This window comes from Lynx rufus, unplaced genomic scaffold, assembly GCF_022079265.1.
Source record: "Lynx rufus isolate CCGP_SWC_20201006 ecotype Redwood Valley unplaced genomic scaffold, mLynRuf1.p SCAF_11, whole genome shotgun sequence".
NCBI classification, from domain to species: domain Eukaryota; kingdom Metazoa; phylum Chordata; class Mammalia; order Carnivora; family Felidae; genus Lynx; species Lynx rufus.
Genome location: NW_025814825.1, coordinates 68098599 through 68119523, shown reverse-complemented (window position 1 = coordinate 68119523; position 20925 = coordinate 68098599). Strand labels below are relative to the sequence as shown.

At 62.3% G+C, this 20925-nt stretch overlaps 1 protein-coding gene across 3 annotated transcripts in view; it reads left to right on the top strand.

The window, feature by feature from the left end:
- The window catches only part of STK32C (serine/threonine kinase 32C), a 78632-nt gene that overhangs the window by 36648 nt on the left and 21059 nt on the right, over nucleotides 1-20925 (top strand). For 2 of the 3 annotated variants that reach the window (XM_047072763.1, XM_047072762.1), the window contains exon 1: nucleotides 9460-9510. Coding sequence is in view for 1 of the 3 variants with exons in the window: in XM_047072761.1 (XP_046928717.1) it covers nucleotides 9455-9510 (56 nt within the window). In the remaining 2 variants the exon portion in view is untranslated. Of the gene's footprint in view, nucleotides 1-9454; nucleotides 9511-20925 lie in introns of those variants that run through there. The other variant, XM_047072761.1, reaches the window with a different exon arrangement.

The window sequence follows — 20925 nt, the reverse complement described above, 5'->3', positions numbered from 1 at the left end:
CGCAGGGAGTGTGAGCTGGGCCTGGGCGGGGCCGGCCCCCGGTGTCCCCTCCGTGGCCTGCCCGTGCCCTGACTTTGCGCACAGGCGTGCCCGTCCCACCTGCAGGCTCAGCGGCCGGCCTCAGGGTCACGGGGCACTGGATGTACTTGTGTGGGGTGGATTCGCTGAGACAAACCCAGCACCGGAGCCCCAGGACCCTCTTTCTCCGTCAGTTTGAGAAAATAAGACCTCTTCTCGCGTTGTAAGCAGACGCTTCTTGGGCCGTGCAGGGGGATGATAGACTGTTCTGGGACGCCGTGGGCTTGAGGAGCTGGGCAGAGGCTTGTGCACCGGCCTCTGCAGAAGACCCGGGCCCCTCGTCCAGTCCCATGTCCTTTCTTCCTGCGTCTGCTGTGACCGTGCTGCGGCCCAGCTCGGGCCGGGCCACGTGGGGCAGGTGTGGGCTGCCGTGCGGGTGGAGGCGGAGGGCGGATCGTCACCTCCGAGGTTCCCCAGGACCAGCAGTGCCACCCTTCGGGATCGCTGGTGTGACAGCGCGGGTGCCAGGCTGGCCTGCTGGCTCCCAGAGCGGAAGCAGTGACCGCAGCTTCGGGGTCTGTGCTTGTAGCGGCTGCTGTGGTATCTGGGGCTGCCTTCAGCCGGGCCCGTGTCCCCGTGCCCCCCCCCACACACACGGGAGCCTCTGATGGGCAAATGGTGCCCACGTGGCTGCTGTGGCCCAGGCGAGGAATGCGGAGGGCAGGGCCCTGCTGCAGGCGCTGTGTCCGGGCCTGAGCTGGGCACCCTGTGTATCTATATGCTCCTCCGGTCCCTGGGTGAGGGGTTGGGAAGCAGACCCTGACTGCAGCCCCCGGGACTGGCCAGCTGAGAGGGGCCCAGGCCGGCCCTCCTGTGGGGCCCTGTGCCCTCCTGAGCGTTGCACACACACCCCTTGTGACCTCCTGGCTCCGGAAAGACTCGGTCTCCCCCGCGTTGTGGTTAGAGCTTGCCCGTGGTGCGGGAGCCTGTGTGTGCGTGGCAGGGGTGCAGGGTGGGGGGGAGGGGGCTGGGGCAGTGCCCCTCGCCCGGGACCCAGGAGCTGGCTGGAGCGGGGGGCTCAGCCGTGAGCAGAGCCCGGAGGCCCCCTGTCCCCGGCTGGCCCACACCGCTGACATCAGGAGTCCTGTGTTCTGAGCAGGACCCGCCCAGAAACCACCTTGGTCTGCACCCTGGCTGCGCTTTGTGGGGCCCGCGGGTGTCTCTGCGGTTTGCCGGGTGAGGCCCAGGCTGCTCTGGCAGCTGTCGTGTCTGGGGGGCGCGCACGACGCGCCCCCGCTTGCAGGGACGGCCCTGATACGGGAGCCCCTGGCCTGTGAGCGGGGCTTTGCCCGTCCCTTCTTCCCTGAATCACATTTAATGCTGTTTGTGTTGTGTGGCTCTGGTGACGTGGCCCCGTCCTCCCAGTGGCGGGGAACTATGGCGACAGCCCCCAGGCTGCCAACCAGCCGCCACGTAAAGACCCACCGAGCTGAAAACGCTGGGCCCGTTCGTCGAAGGCACCTGCCTTGTAGGGAGCCACATCCCAGAAAGTCTGCGGGTCGCATTTCTCAGGGAAGCGGCAGGGAGAGCTCTGGAATATCCAGGCGCTTTCCCCAGACACTTGGTTGCACCCACCTTGGTGGAGGGGGGCCACGCACGGCCAGTGTCCCCGCCTGGGCAGGGGTCTCTGGCGAGGCTGGCCGGGAAAGGAGTTTCGTGGCCTCGTGTGCGGCTCGGCAGCCCCACGCGTGGTCGGACAGGCTGCAGTGTTAGCGCCCGGTCAACCTGTGCAGCAGAGCCCCCAGCCTGAGCCTGCGACTGGGGGTCCCGGGTCCACGGGCGGCTCACGGGTACCCCAGGGACTGGTGGCCTTGACCCTGGGGCCTCTCTTGGCGTCGGAAAAGGGGCTCGGCTGACGAGGGGCTGGGCAGTGGGGTGGCAGGCCTGGGCCTCTGCCACCGGCGGGAGCCTCGGCGACCAGGGTGGAGGGTCCAGGGCCCGGTGGACAGGGGTGACTGGGCTCTCGGTGCCAGGACACGTGACGGGGCCTGACATTGAGGCTGCATCATTGAGGCTGGTCCAGGAGGGCTCGACGGCCAAAGCGAGCGTGAAGCACCCCACCTTGTCCCCTCCCGGGGGCTGGGGCCTCCCCACCCCCAATCCCCCTGGTCTCCCTCCCCCGGGACCCCCGAGCCTGCGCCCCCTCTTCTGGGCACGGCTGCTTGGTGGCCCGGGAACCCCGGTGCCCCCTTGCTCCAGCCTCTGAGGTTCTCCAGCTTCCTGGGAGGCCCCCGTCTGTGGGGAAGGGGGTGGGGCCTGCAGGACTGTGCCTGGAGCCCAGAGGCTGCGGACAGGCAGATGGAAAGACAGAAGGACTGGCTTTCTCTAGCCCCTGGCCTGGCCGAGCATCTCTCACCGAGTGTTGACCTCTGACTTGCATCCTGGGATTTGTCCATATCCCTAGGGACTTGGGAACCCCTGTTCCCCCCTGGGAACCAGCATCCTAGGGGACTCCCAGCATGTGACCTGGGACCCCCCTCGAGTGTGGCTGCTGCCACCAGGACCTGAGCCGCCCTGGCCTCTGGGTCTGTCTGCGCTGCTGGCTGCGGGGGCTGGGCTGGTGCTGACATGGGCCGGGGGTGGGGGGGCGCTGCTTGCCCCCCAGAGCCAGCTGTGCTCTGCCCCTTCCCAGGCCCAGCTCTCCCTTCCGAGCACCCAGGAGGTACATGCATGCCAAATCCGGGCATGCTGGGTTGGGGGGGTGGGGTGGGTCCTGACAGGGCAGGGAGGGAGAGGGACTCAGAGGTCAGACCAGAGTTGGGTCAGGAGCAGGGGTCTGGGGCCCGTTTGCTTTACTGGGCAGACCTGCCTCGGGGTTCAGGACTCAGCTGCTCCAAAGGCCTGTTTCCCCCCTCCTCAGCCCCCCACCCCACCCAGCTCCTGGGTCCTCAGTGCACTCCTGTGTCCCTATGCAGCTGAACTGGGGGCCCCCAGGGCAGATTCCACCGCCGCGTATTATTGGGGTGTTCGAGGTTGGTCCTGATGGTGGCACTGGTAGGGGGCTGAGCACCTGGGAGAGGGAGGTGGCCAGGGGTGGGCCTTGAGTAGGACCCCTCTGGGCGTCCCCGGGGGAGGCACTGCCACCCGCAGCCACGGGAGGCGGCCTGGCCGGAACGCCAGGTCCTGTCGCCCGGACTCCCCCTCGGATGCTGGAGCGGCGGGGCCCCAGGCAGAGATGCATTATTGATCTGGCTGTTGCGTTAATCACTGACTTATGAAGGTTTCGGGTGCCGTCTGAGGATGTCTGTGCCTAACGCCGGAACTGAGCTGCAGACTTTGCGGACCGGATGGGATCCGGGGTAAACAGTGCTGCTCTGGGAAGGTATCACTAGTTGGGTTTCTGGGCCAAGGCTTTTACTGTAAGCAGACGGGGGCAGGAAGGCGTCAGCACCCCTGGCTTCTCCAGTCACCCAGGTCCCCAGGCCTAGGCACTTCCTGGGCATGAGAAGGGGCATTATTCCAGAACCTAGGACCCCAGAGGCCTCGGCACAGTCTCTTGGCTGGTACACATCCTCGCTGCTGTGTCTGTTCCTCAGAAAAGACAGGGCGGGCGTGTTGCTCCTGCCACCCTGGGCAGGGCACTGAACTGGGAAGGGCAGCTGCGCCGCCCCCCCCTCCCCCCCGGCATCCCATGCTGGGGCAGGTGCACGAGTGCTCAGAGGGGCCAGCGGAGGCTCCCTGCAGAAGGGCCCAACGGCTGAGCAGCTGGCAGGGAGGGAGTGGGGTGCAGAGAGGACCCAGATGGAAGGAAGGGCAGGCTGCGAGGCCTGGGTCTTTGGGTTGTGGTGCTGGCTCCCCGAGGCCCTTGCTCTTCTGCCCTGAGGGGCCCGGGGTCCTTCACCCGGAGTCTGCTGTGACTCTCCAGCTGTTTCCTCACCTGGAAAAGGGGAGCATCCACCCCTTACCTGGTGGCTCTGAGAACTTGGTGGGATCAGAGCGGGAGGGCTTCAGAGAGTGCCCGGTCGTGGCACCTGCTGGTCCTGGTTCCCGGCAGAGCCGGTGGCCTTGCAGGACCGCTGGTGGCGAGCCGGTCGAGGCCTCAGTGGTGACCGTGCCTGCAGGTGACCCGCTTGTGCAGCGGCCGGCCCGTGCGCCCGGAGGAGGCAGGGATTTCCACAGAGGCCACGCAGACCCTGCAGAGGGCCGGCCTCAGCCGGACTGGATGGTTTTCTGCGGGAGTTTTCTGGGTCATAGGACGTAAGACAAAATGGAATCGACTTCTGAATGAATTGCAGCGACTCGTGATGTTTGATTTATGATTGCAGCTTTCCCAGTATCCCCACTTCTGGTATGGAATTCCCCCGAAGACGCTCTGAGGGCCGGGCCTCTCCTGGGTGACCACAGAGGCAGGCCGGGAAGGGGACTCGTCCCCGGGGCCACGGGCAGGCCACCTTCCACACGGGGCCCACCTGCCAGGCCCTGAAGGCGTCAGGAGCAGGCTGGCCTCTGGGTCTGCAGGGGCCCCCTCCCCCACCCCGTGGCGCGGGCAGTGTCACCAGTGACAATAGCGGTGACTCACGGCCCTGCAGAGGCTCTATTTTTACCCTCCCCGGGCTCACCTCCTCTCCCGCTCTCCTCCTCGCTGGGGATGCTGGCTTATGAACCTTCTGGGCCTCACGGCTGCCCAAGGACCTGAGCCCACTGAGCCTACAGCAGTTGACGGGTTCCTCTGCCCACGGAGGGCGAGTGCTGAACTCCGGTCGGCAGACCATTGTTATTTTTAGGGAAAAGTGTTCAGAGAGCACCTCACATCGTCTTTGGATTTGAGGCGACTGCACGAGGGCCTCCTGTTGGCTTTCATTGCTCACTGAGCATGCGACCAGCATCACACTCTGGGGGCGACCCCCTCCCTCTCCTTCCAGCCACCTGTGTGACAGTGGCCAGGCCATCGGGTTGGGTCAGGTCGGGTCGGGTCACTGGGAAACCAGAAGGATTTCGTGAGTCTTACCGGAACAAGGCTGTGGAAGCATTGATTGCCTAGCCTTTTCCCCAGCGGTGGTTGTGGCGGCTGAGAAACTCCGAGAACACCTTGGGGAGGTCTGTCTGGGCGCCAGGCTTCCCCTGGTTTCTTTCTTTTTAAAAATTTTTTTTAGGGGCGCCTGGGTGGCGCAGTCGGTTAAGCGTCCGACTTCAGCCAGGTCACGATCTCGCGGTCCGTGAGTTCGAGCCCCGCGTCGGGCTCTGGGCTGATGGCTCAGAGCCTGGAGCCTGTTTCCGATTCTGTGTCTCCCTCTCTCTCTGCCCCTCCCCCGTTCATGCTCTGTCTCTCTCTGTCGCAAAAATAAATAAACGTTGAAAAAAAAAAAATTTTAAAAAAAAAAAAATTTTTTTTAGTGTTTATTTATTTTTGAGACAGAGCACGAGCAGGGGAGGAACAGAGAGAGAGGGAGACATAGAATTCAAAGCAGGCTCCAGGACCCGAGCTGTTGGCACAGAGCCTGACGTGGGGCTCGACCTCACGAACCGGGAGATCCTGACCTGAGCCGAAGTTGGATGTTCAACCGAAGGAGCCCCCCAGGCGCCCGAGATGACCTATTTTCATAGCAATGCGGGGCTCTGTGATTGCCAGCTCGGCAAAATAAAGGCCTTCCTTGAAGAATAGATTTTCTTAAACCTTTGTGTTTTAAATATTCACCTGCACCAGGGACAGCCTGTGTCCGTGTGTGTGGCAGGAGCCCTGGCGGAGGCTGAGCTCAGAGCTGGCCGCCTCCTCGCAGGCACGGCTGCACCTGAGGCGCTTAGATTTCTGAGCAGGAGGAACAGAAGCATCCGATAGGACCGTGGGGGAAGAGCTACCCTTGACCTACGGTGTCAGAGATGTCTCACGGCGGGGGGGAGGGGGGGGAGGTGTCTCACGGTGGGGGCGGGAGGTGTGCCGACAGCGTCACACAACCACAGAAATCACATGTGAGGTGCAGCAAACTGGCCTCGGTCAACCATACTCCATGTACTCCCGGCTCACGACCTCATCTCTGGGCCCAAATGTCTCCCCAGTGACCTTGGAAAAGGTAGCAGTCCCACCCACCCCTCTTCCTGCTTTGTTTTTCTCCCAGGCACCAGGCGCCGTATTTGTCTGCTGGCTTGGAGTCTGTCGCCCACGATAGTGTCCAGCCTGGGAGGGCCCCTCCCTGCCTTCTCCCAGGGCCCAGGACAGACCTGGCCTGTGGTTCCTGCAGCAGCCTCTGACCTTGGCTCTCTCAGCGGGGCCCAGCCTCCTGAGCAGATCTGTGGCCGGAGCCCGCACTCGGACGACACCAAGGCCCAGCCCCAAATGGCCTAAGAGAAGCGGAGTGTCCCCTGCAAGATGGGGGTGCCCGAGGGCCCCCGGTGCCAGGTGCAGGAGAGCAGCGCCCTCTGGGGCTGCAGGTGTGCCCAGGGGACGAGAGGGTAGAGACTCCCAGGGACCGGGGTGGTGACCTGTGTCTGTGGGGAGCAGAAGGTTTGCATGCGGGACAGCAGCGTGGCCTCCAGGGCTTGGGCTCAACCCCACAAGGAGCTGGGCCCGAGGCTTCGCACCCAGTGGTGGGGCCCGTCAGGAGCTGAGGGTGGGGTGGGGGCGGGGCAGACAGGCGGGGCTGGAGGCCACTGGGCTTGCGCCCTCCTGGGACACCGCATTGCCCCCACCCAGGGTGAGAACCAGCCTTACTCTGGGCTCCATTTGCCTGGTGGCTGCAGCCCCTCTCTGGGTTGAGCAAACATTGACGGAGCCCACCCCCCTGCGTGGGGCCCCGTCCCCCACGCCCTCCTGCTGTGTTCCTCGCGACTCTGGGGGGCGGCGGGCTCCTGGGGGCCCCAGCCCTTTCCTCCTGTTGGTGAGACCCGCTGGGTTCAGTGTTTGGGGGAACTTCACACTTTATCGACACGGACTCTCCTGAACCCCGCGGACTTCTGGATGGTGGCGTATATGCCGTGTGGGCTTCTGCGCATCCACCTGATGCAACACGGCACGCTCCGCCACGTCCGTCCACCGCTACTCGGACAAACCCTGGTGGTGGATCCCCTCTTCACCCTGCCTCTGGAGGCCCGAACGAAAGTCAGCGCCTCCTTTAGGAGCCAGAGTGGGGCTGACGGCGGCAGGATGCTGGGCGGGGGCTGGGCGGGGGCGGTTAGGGGAGGTCCCGGGCCTGCCCAGAGTGGATCCGGAGCCCACGTGGGGGAAGGGACCCAGAGCAGCAGCTGGTTCTCGGTTCCACCTGGAGGGTCTCCGGAGCACGTGTGAGCCGCTGGGTGCAGTGACGGGGGCCTGGGCGCCGGGGCGGAGCAGCCGGCCCGAGGGGTGACCCGAGGAGCCTCCACTTAGCAGAGGACAGAGTGACTCTGGCCGCCCAGTGGGGCTCGAGGCTCCCCTGGTGGGGTCCGGGCCGGCTGCTCCTCTGAGCAGGGTCACTGTGGGCAGGGCTACCGCCCTCTGGGACGGCCTCGCTCACGGCCGCTGGCCCCGATGGGATGCCCGCCCTGCCCAGCCCTGGGCCTGCCCGGGGACCCCTCCCGGCTCGCCGGCCTCGCCTGTCCAGCGGCTACGGCTGGGGTTCCCGTCCCACCTGTGTCTCCCCTGTGAAGCTTCCACGTGGCCGGCTCAGTGCCCTGCCTGCTGTCTGGGAATCCCGTCGTGCGCCCCCCAACCCTGGGGTCTTATGAAGTGCTCAAAACCACAGGGTGCCGTGCACTGGGTTACACGTCCTCCCTTCCCTGTCCCGGAAGCGGGCCCGGGGAAGGCCACGGGGCTAGCCAGTGTGGAGCCAGGCCACAGCTCCCCACAGTGCTCGCACTCTCTGCTCCCATGCCCCGCAGACCTCTGAGCGCCTCTTCCCCGCGGCCTCTCCATCCAGGAAGCCCACCATGATAACCTCGCTTTCCAGGGCGTAAAAGTGCAGGGAGAAGCATGGTGTGGGTTCCCTTGTGCTCCTGACCCGTGGTTTCATATACCTTGGTTCCTGTTTTCCCGTTCTGTTCCTCTCCTGGAAGGACCTGAAGTCCAGGATTTGTGGTTTCTCTAAAACCGGGGATTGTGCTGGCTGAGCCCCCTTGCTAACCCTTGGCCCGGTGGTGCCCCTACTCGGGGCCCAGCACCGTGCCGGCCGAACCCTAACTTCTCCTCCGGGGCTCGCTGGGCTGGACCTCCCAGCGCCACGTGCTGGGCCTTGTACGGCAGATGCCCTCCGCAGGCTCAATGTGCCGTTCTCGCTCTCGGGGTGGGCACGCCACGGCCCTTGTCTGCCGCTCCCTGTGGGGGCGGCCCAGGCCGCAGGGCTCGTGGGCATCTGGAGACCCCGAGTTTCTGACGGGTGTTGGGGGCACATGGAGCCAGGTTAGCCCGGTGCACAGGCATGGGGGGCATGGACTTGGAGGTGCAGACCTAGGGGGGCACGGACTTGGGGACGTAGACCTGGGGAACAGAACTTGGGGGGGAACAGACCTGGGGCACAGGTGGGGCCCAGCTGGTGGCCTGAGAGTCAGCTGGGGGAGCCCCAGCCAGGACGGGGAGGGGGCAGGTGTGGAAAGCAAGGCTGGCTGGGGCTGCCTGGAGCCCGGAAATGCAAGAGGGAAGGAAACACGGCATCAGGTTGAGAGCAGAAGCGGGAGCCCCGGACTGGCGATTCCAACCAAACTGCTCTCACTCACAGATTAACGCTCCCCGGGGCACTGTGTGTGCCTGGCGGGGAGCATCTTCCCTGAGAGTTGTGACAGTTAACAAGGCTGCGATTTCTAACGACCCCTTTCTCTGGGAGGGGCTCATGTCTGGACAAAGTTGGTAGAAACCAGGATCTGGGTGGTTCACCCGTGGTCCCCACAGGCCCGGGGACCGCCCTTCGGAAAGTCCCTGTTATTCACCCTGGGACTGTGGCAGGCTCCCCTTTAGCTCATTCAGCGAACCCACAGGCGACCACCCCCAGGAGATGCGGCAGGAGGGTGGGGGGCCTGCTTCCAAGGCTCTGGGCACCTGGGACCCCTGGGACCCTGCTTGCAAGGCTTCATGCGTCGGGTGCAGCTTTCAGGAGGGGGTGTCTGGGTGCCTGGGACCGAAGAAGGGCTGTTCCGGGCACCATCGGCTCTGTTCACGCCCCATCCCGGCTGTGGGTCCGTGGGTGTGGTGGCCTGGCCTGACCCCGCAAGGAGCCCAGAACAAGGGACGGCATGGCCCCTGGGACCCACCTCTCTGCCCTGGCCCAGGCGCTCCCAGCTTTGCACAGGAGCCTGACTTCCGCCTTCAGCCATCACCCAGGCCCACTTCCAGGGTGAAGTGTGTCACTGGGGGGCCGCAGGGGGCTCCCTGCAGTGGTGGGGGGTGGCCTCTGGGGGCTGCTCCAGCCCCAGGCGTGTGGAGGGCACGGGTCTTTCTGCCACCTGACACGGCATCCCTCTGTTTTTTCTGCAGTGAACTTCGACCACTTCCAGATCCTTCGGGCCATCGGAAAGGGCAGCTTCGGCAAGGTAAGGCGGACCCAGCAAGGAGGCCATGACGGGACCCACCCCTCTGCCCGCCAGCTCTGGAGAGGCCAGCCCCAGCTGTGCCTGTCGGTGGGCCTTGTGGACAAGCTGGCGACGTGGGGGGTGTCAGGGGCACTAGGGAGCCTCACTCAGGAGCACTAAGGTCTTTAGTCCAGGTCTTTGGGGGGCTTGTAAGTCAGCCGGGAGCTGAGGGTGCAGACGACACAGCTCTCGGCTCCGCGGGGCCGAGACCCTGACCCCTGCTCTCCAATGGGGCGGCTTTCCTTAGAAATGGGCCCGCTCGCGGCCTCAAAGGGAAGTGTCCTAGAAGCCCCTGCTGTGGGGAGGGGGTGGCGGCAGATGTCCAGTGTCCGGGAGCCGCTGGGACACTCGGACACCATTGTTGCAGTTGGAGCCCGGAGGCCAGGCAGCTTCTCCAGGGGAGCAGCGGCAGGACTGGGGTGCAGGGGAGCACGGGTCTCACCCAGAACAGCCGTGCCGCTGGCTCCTCGAAATAGGCCTGTGCGGAGACCGTCTCCAGTTCCTTCTGGCCACATCTAACTTCCTGATTGCTGCCTCCTAATGTCTAGAGATTGGGGGTAATTATAACTCAAAGAGGCTTAACGAGCGCTCCGGGAGGGTTAAAATTAGCTCTCGGGACTCTGCCTTGATGGGTCTGTCGTAAATGGGTCACTTCTGAACGGATAGTTTCTTTTCGGCAGATAAGGAGGCTTGGCAGATGAAGCCTTTGGCCCCCTCTCCGCACAGCTGTGTGGGTGCAGTGGCCCAGGCTGCCCAAGGCCTGCGCAAGTCATAAACCGGAGCAATTAGCTCCTTTGCAGGAGTTCACTCAAGCACTCTTTCCTTACGGAGAGAGTATCTTTAACATCTGCTGGTCAGGCTGACCTCTGCCCTCCCTGCTTCTCCCAACTGAGTGTAAATTCTGCCCCCTAGAGCCACAGAGAGCGTGGGGAAGGTCGAGGGGCAGACAAGGTGGGGCTTAGGGTTAGGGTTAGGCATTGGAGGGCACCAACCCCGACCAGGATTCAAGACTGGCTTCTATGGGGAAACATGGAAGTCACGCAGACATTTGGAAACGGACTGAGGAGCGGTGTTGGGGACCGACCTGGGGCAGCCACCTCACTGTCCCGCCACTCCCCATCCCTACCATCCCCCTCATACGCTGCCGAGCAGCACCACCCCCCACAGCGTCTGCAGAACCCCAGGGTTCTGGCTCCTCTGACCAGTTCTTGGCTTTAAAAGCCAGCTGGCCACAGGGTCCCGGAAACAGAGCTCTGCGGGGTGGTGAGGTGGGGAGGGAAGGGAACCACAGGGTCCTGCTGAGACTTTACCCTTAGAAGCTGCGGTGCAGTGGGAGGACTCCTTCCTGCTCCCTAACGAGGTTGCAGCTGTGGGGTGCCGTGTGCCGGACGGGTTTCCGGACTGTGGGCAGACCTGGGCTTTGGTCCTTCCGGCTGTTCTCGGGGGCTAGGGCAGTGACCCCACTGGAGAAGGAATGAGGATTTGGAGGCTCGCCACAACCGGCTCCACGTGTGTGTGGCTTGGCGCAATGTGCCTCTCTGTGCGCGGCCTTATTTCAGATGTCTGCATGGACTCAGCCCCACGTGGACACCACAGTCAAGACTGGCCTTGTAAGAATGACTCTGAAAGCCACTCTTGGTCGAGTGGGTGTAAACATTCGGAGCTCACGCATGCCCCTCAGTGAATGGGGGCAAAGCGGTTGGTGCGTTTGGTGTGAGCAGTTGCCATGTGGCTGCCCCGCCCTTGGGGACAACAGCTCCGGAAAATGGATTATCCAAGCTTGCTGTACCTGGTCCTTGGGTACAAAGACTGCTTATTGTTTTCGTTTCTGTTTTTTCCCAGTTTGTGTGTGTGTGTGTGTGTGTGTGTGTGTGTGTGTGTGATAAATTACACGTAACAGGAAACGTACCATTGTAACCATTTGTAAGTGTGCGGCTCAGGGCCATGGAGCCGGTTCACACTGCTGTGCGAGAAACCCCTCCGTCCACCTCCGTCGCCTCGACTCTTTTCCTCTAGTAAAACCGAAACTCTGCCCCTATTAACCACCACCTCCCCTTTCCCTCCCAAGTTCCCGATTCTAGGAGAAATCACGTCCCGGGGAGCGTGGGAGCAGGTGGTGCCAGTCCACCGTCTGGATGCCGAGAACCCCCGGCTCGTGGGTCGAGGAGCCTTGTCCCGGCTCTTCTGACCGGGCGTAGGAGCCTGCGAGCGTCCCCAGTGCAGGAGGCCGGGAGGGCGGCCGCTGCCGCGGACCCTCGCGCGTTGCCCGTGCCTGGGCTGGGGGCCGGGGGACCGGCGCGCCCAAGCGGGTGTGAGCCCAGCTGCGTGCCTCGCTCCGGGACAGGTGACAGCTCAGGTGAGCAGGTGGAGCAGGTGCGCGCCTCCGCGGGGACGAGTGTGACAGCCATTGGCAGGCGCTGTCTGCCGGTGCCCGGGGCCTCCGGTGGCAAGTGACCCTTAGTCCAAGTGAGCCACACAGGGGACGGTCAGGTGGGAGGAGAAGGGCCCGGGGAGCCGTCCGCGCCGCTCTCACCAGGCAGCCCTCCGATTGGCTGGGTGCGGCCCTGTGCCGCGGCCCGGCACCAATCACGCGGGCGTGCTGGGGCACTTTGATTGGCCCTGGCGGTCACGTGAGCGGGCCGGGTCGAGGGGGGCAGAGTGGTGCCCACAGTGGCTGCGAGCACGGAACTGCGAGGCTCTGTGACCCCTGGGGCCTCGTGTCACGTCCGCGCGTCCCGGCCGGGCTGCTGGGCGGGGGCCCTTCTGTGCTCCTTCCCAAACCACCCCAAACCCTCTGCGGGGCTGCGCCCCACCCCTCCCCGGGGCAAGGGGCGGCCCTGCCTCCCCAGCTGCCCTTTCCCTGCGGCCGTGACACTCGAGGGCCGGGCACACCGCCTTTTCGGGGTGGATGTGGTGGGGGTCGGTGAGGTGCACCCCTTCCCGCCCCCTCCCCGCCCCAGCCTCCCGCTGCTTCTCCTTCCAGCTCCCTCCGGCCCCCTCCCTGACCCAGGCCTTCCTGGACTGCCCCTCCCGAACCCTCCCTGCCCCTTCCCCGCCCCCTGTCGCCTCCTGCCCGCCCCCAGTCTGCTCTCTCCCCGCCCCTAGCCTGTCCCCGCCCCGCTCCCGAATGCCCCCCCCCCCCCCCCCCGCCCCTAGCCTCCTCCTCCCTGCCCCCCTCCCCTCAGCTTTCTGCCCCTGAGGCGCCCTTGCTTTAAGACCTCTATTACTGTGTTTAGTCAGAACAAAGCAAACACTCAGGGTTGGAAAAGACTTGTTTACTCCATCAGAAATTTAACCTTGCACCTGGCCTCACTGCCCCTGGGCCAGTGGCGGGCTGCCCTGTCCGTCCCTCCCTGGGCACCCCAGGGTCTGTACTGGCTTCCTACCCCCTACTCCTAGTAAGTCGTCCCCCTCCCGCCCCCCTGCTCTTACAAGATGCCTGCTGTCCTCACGTATGTTTCCAACGGAACTTTTACCTAAGTTTTGTCATGATCGAAATAAACGTGAAATCTGGGTAGGAATTACATGTAAAGATTAAGAGAAGATTGTTATGTTACCTAGCTAGAGATCTAGTATTTTTTTGTTCAAATGTTGTCATATATTTTCATATTAATCCCTCACGTTTTACTGTTTATTATATATCATTCTTGTAGTTATCATATGTTGAGCTGTTGTGCACATCGTCTCTTTTTGTTATTGTGAATAGATTTTATTTTCTAAGTTTTTTTCCAGCGTATTGGAAAGTGGAGACCCTGTCACCCTCCTACCCCTGTTCTCCTACGGCTTCTGCTGCCCTCTGACTGCCCTCCCTTGGCTGCTGTGGCCGAGGACTTGGACGGTCACTGGCTGTGGCTGATGTACCCAGCCGGGGTGGGGGGTGTGGAGTGGGGGGATCTGGCTTGGCCAACCTGTACTCCCACTCCTGACTGAACCAGGGGCATTTGGGACTCAATGTCCTCCATGCTGGAAGGTCTGGGCTCCCGGTGATGCTGTCTCTGGCGCAGAGGCTGGGTCCCCACTCATGATGGGCTACAGAGCCTCCTTGAAGTGTGCACCTGGTCAGGCCGCTGGATCGTCAGGAAGCAAAGGTTGAGGCAACAGACGGGCACAGCCCTTTGTAGGAAGCAAAGTCCTGTCTCCTGGGCATGGGGTGTCCCTTTGTGAGTGCAGAGTCCCCTGACCTGGGTGCGTTCTTCGCAGTGGTCACGATGTGGTATTTGAGCGGGAGTGTCCCAGCCCTTGTCCTGTACCCCAGCCCCTTTTGGCCCCGTGGCCTGGTTTTGTCTCTGGGCGGATTTCTGCCCTTCACTGGCCGGGCCTCCTCCTGCCCGCAGCCCTGCGTGTCCCGCACCCCAGGGCACCATCTTCCTCTCTGAACTTACAGAAAGGCTGGGCTGGAGCTCACACAGAGGCCTCTGGGAGTGCCTACTGCTGTCGATTTTCAGGTGGGTGGGCCTGGCCGCCTTCTGCCCACCACCCAGCCCAGACCCATCAGGAGGCCGTGGGTTCTGAGTTAGGGCACTTGCTGTGAAATCTGGCCCGGGGACACTCTCCCCTTCCCCCCAGGGTCCAGCTCTTGTGGGAGGGCTCTGGCTGGGCTGTTACTCGTGGAGGGAGGAAAGCACTGGCCAGCCTCACGTGACGTGGCCGGAGTAGCGTGTCTCGTATTTCTCCAGTTTATGGGGAAACAACTAAGATAGGGCACAATGTACCTTGGCCACAGACCCCACTAATTCAGGAAACTTCTGACCCCCCTGTGACCCCAGCTCCTCATATGGTCTCTGGAGATGAGGTGGGCTGGGAGGAAAGAGCAGTCCTGAAGCTTATGACCCTGTTTGTGGGGACGTCCCAGGACTGCCCTGGCAGCACCTGAGACGACGCGAGTGACCAGCCACCCAGAGCTACAGGATCTCCAGTTGACCCGGGAGGAGCCTCTCTGGGGGCTTCACTATCCGTAATGGCAGAAGCGCCTCGGGGAGGGAGCGGCAGTGGCCGGAGCTCCAAGGCGTCACATTCCTGCCGCTCCTGGACCCGGTCACATCCTGAGACGTCCAGGCACCAGGTCTGGACTCTGGATCTTAGAAACCATGCTCTTGTTCCCGTCACATGCTTGATGGTGACCCCGCCACGCAGGTCGCTCAGGGAACCTCGGGAAGCTTGGCCGAAGGCAGGCGGGCCGCGGCCGGCAGTGTGGGCAGGAGCCCGCAGCTGGCGGCCTGGCGCTGGTCACCTTGGGACGCACGTGCCCACACCCTGGTTCTCCCCCAAAGTTCCACCCTCTTGGCCACACAAATGACCCTGGACAGTGAGGGGCCTCATCCCACCCCACAGGGAGCCAGCGCGCGCACACACACACGCACGCACACATACACACACACCTGCCAAAATCAAAATCCAAAGGCAAGCAAATAGAAAATCATCCACGTTGGTGGTAGAAGAAGTTGAAACCTTGAATAGGCCGATGAACAGAAGAGACCTTGAAAGAAATTAAAACCCTGCCGTTAAAATATCCCACGGGACCATACGGCCCATGCATCCCACTTCCGGGCGGGCCCCCTCACGAACTGAAAGCAGGGTCTCAGACACCCGCACCCCCATGTTCACAGCAGCACAATTCACAGGAGCCCACAGGTGGAAGGGACCCGAGTGTCCACCGTGGACGAGTGGACAAACAGTGGTCCGTCCATGCAGTATCGTTCAGCGTTCAAAGCAGGGAAGGGCTGACGCCTGCTCCAACGAGGGTCACCCCTGAGACCCTCCTGAGTTCTGGCTCATCTGACCCGGACCCCCAGGCAGGGCTGGTGAGGCCCAGGTTGCTCACGCCCCAGGCCCTGAGCCCTGGAACACTAGTGGGGGGGCTTGGCCTTGGCCTTTCTCCGGGTGCCGGACCGGCTCACAACTCTTACCCGGCGCCCTGGGCCTCCTGCGCGGCTGCCTTTCCATCTTGGTTCCGATCTGCAGAACCCATGTTTGGATTTAAATTTCATAAGTGATCTTATGAGCAGCTATTACCTGGGGTGCCCGGATAGGAAGAGTTTAGCCACAGAGCCACCAGCCCGATGAGGGACCCTGCCTAGCTGACCTGGGTCTGTCTATTCTGCCCCCAAAAAAGGGACCCTGCTGGGCAGGGTGGGGTGGGGCTAAAGGGCAATGACTCTGGAGGGGAGAGGGATGCCTGGGACCAAACAGACCAAGCCCTAAGGAGTTGGGGGAGGGGCACAAGGCGCCCGTCGGAGAACCAGGTGCGTTGGTGGGAGGGACTGTGAGCGGTCAGTGTCCAGTGAGAAGGAACTGGACGGGGCAGCGGGGAGGGCAGAGGCCGAGAGCACAGCCTCCTTCCTCTCCCTACCACAGGGAGCTCACTTGGTGGAGGGGTCGGCTCTGGACGCCCCCCAGGCTGAGGGCAAGGCCAGGACGGGACCTGCAGGGACCGGCACCTTCGGAGCCAAGAGACCCAGCGTGGCGGGTTCCCCTGGGAGCAACATCGAACAGACCACGGGCTTCGAAGTGGGCCAGAGCACAATGTGAACTTGCTGGGTTGGTCTCTGGGTCACCCAGGCTTCGATTTTGTGCCTTAAAATAGCCATCTCCTTAGAGGCTGATTCTGGAGAAGGATACTCACACCTGCTTTCTCATTCTTGTCCCCGGACAGCGTGTGAGTGGTCATCGTCCTGGCTGCGGGGCTGCTGGGGGACTGACGCCTGAGAGGTGCACCTGGTTCTGGGCGGAGTGGCTGGGGCGGGCCACGTGGGTGGACGGCGGAGGGTGAGCCCACAGCCCGCCAGGGACGGCCACCCCCACGTGTGTCCTGAGTGAGAAGGAAGCTTCCTTTACTAGGCCGGTGCGGCTGCCTGGGTGCTTCAGGAGTGGGAGGCGGCGTGGGCGCCCTGGAACCAGGCTGTCCCAGGAGCCCCCCGGGTCCATTTCCAGTCTGGGTGTCTGGCCACCTGTGGGCTTTGCCGCCTCAGGTGGGCTAATCGAGGTTCCCAAGGCACTCAGCCCTCAGCCCCCAGGATCCCAACCCCCAGGCCTCCCCCAGCACCAATGCTGAGCTCCCCCCACCCCCACCACAAACCTGCCCGTCCTGTGGGCTCCGCCTCTTGGGGAGGCAGCTCTTGGGGTTCACCCGGTGTTACTGCTGAGGCCCCTGCTCAGGCCTCACATCTTCTAATTTTTAGTTTTTAATTTTGAAAAAACGTCAAGCACATGGGGTGCCTGGGGGGCTCAGTCGGTTAAGCATCCGACTTCGGCTCAGGTCATGATCTCACAGTTTGTGGCTTCAAGCCCCACATCGGGCTCTGGGCTGATGGCTCAGAGCCTGGAGCCTGCTTCGGATTCTGTGTCTCCCTCTCTCTCTGCCCCTCCCCCACTCACGCTCTGTCTCCCTCTCAAAAATAAATTTTAAAAAACATTGAAAAAATAAAAAATAAATTGAAAACTTCAAGCACAGGTACAGACGGGGAGGAGGAGAGCAGTTCCGCACCACCCGGGCATTCCAGCTCTGTGGACGCGTAGTTTCAGTGCCGCCCACTGCCCGCCTCCCGCCCACACTCCGGGAAATGACCCCGGGAAAGTGTCTCCCCTTATCGGCATTTGCAGCGTGTGTCTGCGAGAGGGGAAGACTCTCCTCAAGCATGACCACGGCCCCTCCCACGCCTGAGATGCTTCACGCCAGTCGCTTGTAGCAGGTTCACGTTCCCCGACGTCTCACAAATGTTCCGTGGTTTGATGGTGATGGCCCACGCGATGTCACGCAACGCCATCCACACGAGGCCCGTCCGGGGCAGTCCGTGGCCCCGCTCCCGTGTCCCCGTATCCCCGTGGTCCCTCTGTGGGCCTCCAGGCCGTCGTGCGTGCTGGTCCCTGACATGCTCCCCACCTGCCTTGTGTGCATCCGTCGTGGTCTCCACCTGCGGGGCGGGTCAGGTTCGACCCCACCGCACCCCCCACCTCGTGGTCCCCGGCAGAGCGTGGCGGCCAGCGATGACCACCGCTACCCCCTCCTTCCGGGGGATTGTTCTCTGATGAGCTGCCATAGTTATTTACAAAACAAACTTGCCGTCAGCGAAGTTTTTTTTTTTTTTTTTTTTTTTTAATTTTTTTTCAACGTTTATTTATTTTTGGGACAGAGAGAGACAGAGCATGAACGGGGGAGGGGCAGAGAGAGAGGGAGACACAGAATCGGAAACATGCTCCAGGCTCTGAGCCATCAGCCCAGAGCCCGACGCGGGGCTCGAACTCCCGGACCGCGAGATCGTGACCTGGCTGAAGTCGGACGCTTAACCGACTGCGCCACCCAGGCGCCCCGCCGTCAGCGAAGTTTGTAGGGAACAGCTCTTGCGGGTTAAAGGCCTTTGTCCCCTTCACTGAACGGCGCTCCGGGACGAAGGGGATCCCCCCTCCTCCAGCGGCTACTGGAGCAGCGCTCCTTGGCGAGGTGACTTTGTGGGCGGGAGGCGTCTGCCACCCTCCAGTGCACTTCATGATAAGCAAGGTCTTGCATCTTTAAGTGTTAGGAGGCCAAGTGACGGGCCGTTGCCTGTGTTTCTATCGAGCTGATGGTCTTTTTTTTTTTAGAGGCTCATTGTATACCAGGGATGTTAGCCCTTCGTTTCTGCTGTCAGTTTGCAAATATTTTCCCCGTGTGTTGTCTTTCAGTTTTATGTGTCTTTTCCACGTAAAATGTTTTATTTTTATGTAGTCTTGTTTATTGACCTTTCTCCTTGTTGCCAGGGGTTTTGTGTCCTGGGAATGTCGTCCCTGCCCCCACCGTGTTTTCTTTTCTCACGCCTACATCTCGTGCATCGTCTTAGAACTGCGTCTGGAATCTGTCCTGGCTTGTGGCTTGTCATGAATGGATCCAACTGTATCTTTTTTTTAAATAGTGATTCGGTTATTCCAACATCGCTTTTTAAGAAGTCCACTTTCCCATAAATTTGAGATGCCACCGTTTTGCTACACGAAGCCTTTCTGCGGCGGGTCTGTTTCTGGCTTCTCTCTTCCTTCCCTTTGGCCTGAACACCTGTCCTGCCCGAGGACACACTTTCACGGGTGAAGTTCTAGTGTCTGTGGTCACTGCCTTGCTCTCCTTTTAAATGTTTTTTCTGGGAGCGCCTGGGGGGCTCAGTCGGTTGAGCGTCCGACTTCGGCTCAGATCATGATCTCACAGCTTGTGAGCTCGAGCCCCGCGTCGGGCTCTGTGCTGACGGCTCGGAGCCTGGAGCCTGCTTCGGATTCTGCATCTCCCTCTTTTTCTGCCCCTAACCCACTCACATTCTGTCTGTATCTCTCTCAAAAATAAATAATAATAATAACTGGGGCGCCTGGGTGGCGCAGTCGGTTAAGCGTCCGACTTCAGCCAGGTCACGATCTCGCGGTCCGTGAGTTCGAGCCCCGCGTCAGGCTCTGGGCTGACGGCTCAGAGCCTGGAGCCTGTTTCCGATTCTGTGTCTCCCTCTCTCTCTGCCCCTCGCCCGTTCATGCTCTGTCTCTCTCTGTCCCAAAAATAAATAAACGTTGAAAAAAAAAAAAAAATAAATAAATAAATAATAATAATTAAAAAAAATTTTTAAATGTTTTTCTGCCTATTTTTGCTTGTTTTCCCAAATGAATTTTAGGACAAGCTCGTCAGCTCCAGGAGAGCTGGGCCGTGCTGATAAAGCCCCTGGGGAGGGAGCCAGAGGCAGGTGGGCCCGGCCCGCCGTGCACGAGCTCAGCTCACTCCCGAGTCCTTCAGGAGAGAACCAGTCTCCCTCACTTTCCGGTGCTTATTTGCTTCTGTCTGATGCAGACACAAAACAAAGTCGTCGAGGTGGCTGGACGTCTTCCATTGGGGTTGGCCTGGACGCTGGGCCCCGTGTTTGCAGGCCGGAGTGGAGGCCTCGTGGGGACCGGCTGCACCCTGCTCCCTCGTCCTCAAGACGAGGGTGCTGTGGGGATTACATGAGAAAATGGAAGCGGAGCCCCACCCCCAGTACCCGGGTAGCTGGTCGAGGGCCTGTCTGTGGATGAGGGGCCCCGTGTGGCCAGGACATGCCCGCGGTTGGCTCGCTGAGCACCCTGCTAGGACCCTGGGGCAGGAGCCTGGCCACACCTGCTCCTTCTGCCTGGAGAGGAAGCCTCTCTGGACGGCACTGGACCCTTCGTCACATGTTTATCAAAACGTCCTCACTATGTGCCAGCCCCGTTGCAGGTGCTGGGAAACGTGGGAACGAGGCAGATAAAATCCTGCTCTGCAGGGCAGTCTGGCATGCAGAGGTCTGCACGCCCGGGAGATCCTGATCCCAGCTCTCCCCCCGCTAGGGGCGGCCCCGCCGTGGGGTCTGGACGTGGGTCCCCGGGTCAGTGTAGCCGCCGTGGGGTCTGGACGTGGGTCCCCGGGTCAGTGAAGCCGCCGTGGGGTCTGGACGTGGGTCCCCGGGTCAGTGAAGCCGCCGTGGGGTCTGGACGTGGGTCCCCGGGTCAGTGAAGCCGCCGTGGGGTCTGGACGTGGGTCCCCGGGTCAGTGAAGCCGCCGTGGGGTCTGGACGTGGGTCCCCGGGTCAGTGAAGCCGCCGTGGGGTCTGGACGTGGGTCCCCGGGTCAGTGAAGCCGCCGTGGGGTCTGGACGTGGGTCCCCGGGTCAGTGTAGCCGCCGTGGGGTCTGGACGTGGGTCCCCGGGTCAGTGTAGCCGCCGTGGGGTCTGGACGTGGGTCCCCGGGTCAGTGTAGCCGCCGTGGGGTCTGGACGTGGGTCCCCGGGTCAGTGAAGCCGGGCACCCTCGGGAAGCTGGTGCCATGGAGGCCGGGCTCCCACTCTTCCCTCCATCCACAGCCAGACGGCCTTTCCCGTGGGGAGAAGCTCGCCAGGAGGGACCAGGAGGCAGTTTCATTATGATGTGTTGAGGCTCCAAGGACCTGTCATCAGGCATTTGCTTTCTGGGGAGCAAAATTACTTGGAGAGGAAAAGAGCTTGGGGTGAATCACTAAATCTGCAAAGCGCATAAACAGCGTTGAGCGAACACGGCAATTACCGTCATTGCTCAGCAGCTCTTCCGGGCCGTGCTGGCCAGCCACACTCACAGGGACCCCCGGCCGCCCGCACTCGCGGGGACCCCCGGCCGCCGCACTCACAGGGACCACCCTGGGTCCTGGGGTCGGCACAGTCCACTCCTCGTGCGACCATCCGGTTGCATTTCTTCTTAGTCCACCCAAGTCGATTACTGGAGGAAGCAGCTCAGAAAGCCGTTTTCGAGGAACCGATTGGACGGCCCCAGAGGCTCAGTCGTGAAAGGCCCCAGCGCTCCCGCTCCCGTTCCGTGCTTGCTGCCCGTGTGGCCTGCGCGCCCGAGGTCCCCGCGAGCAGGGATGGCACCAGACCGTGCAGACCGTGGAGGC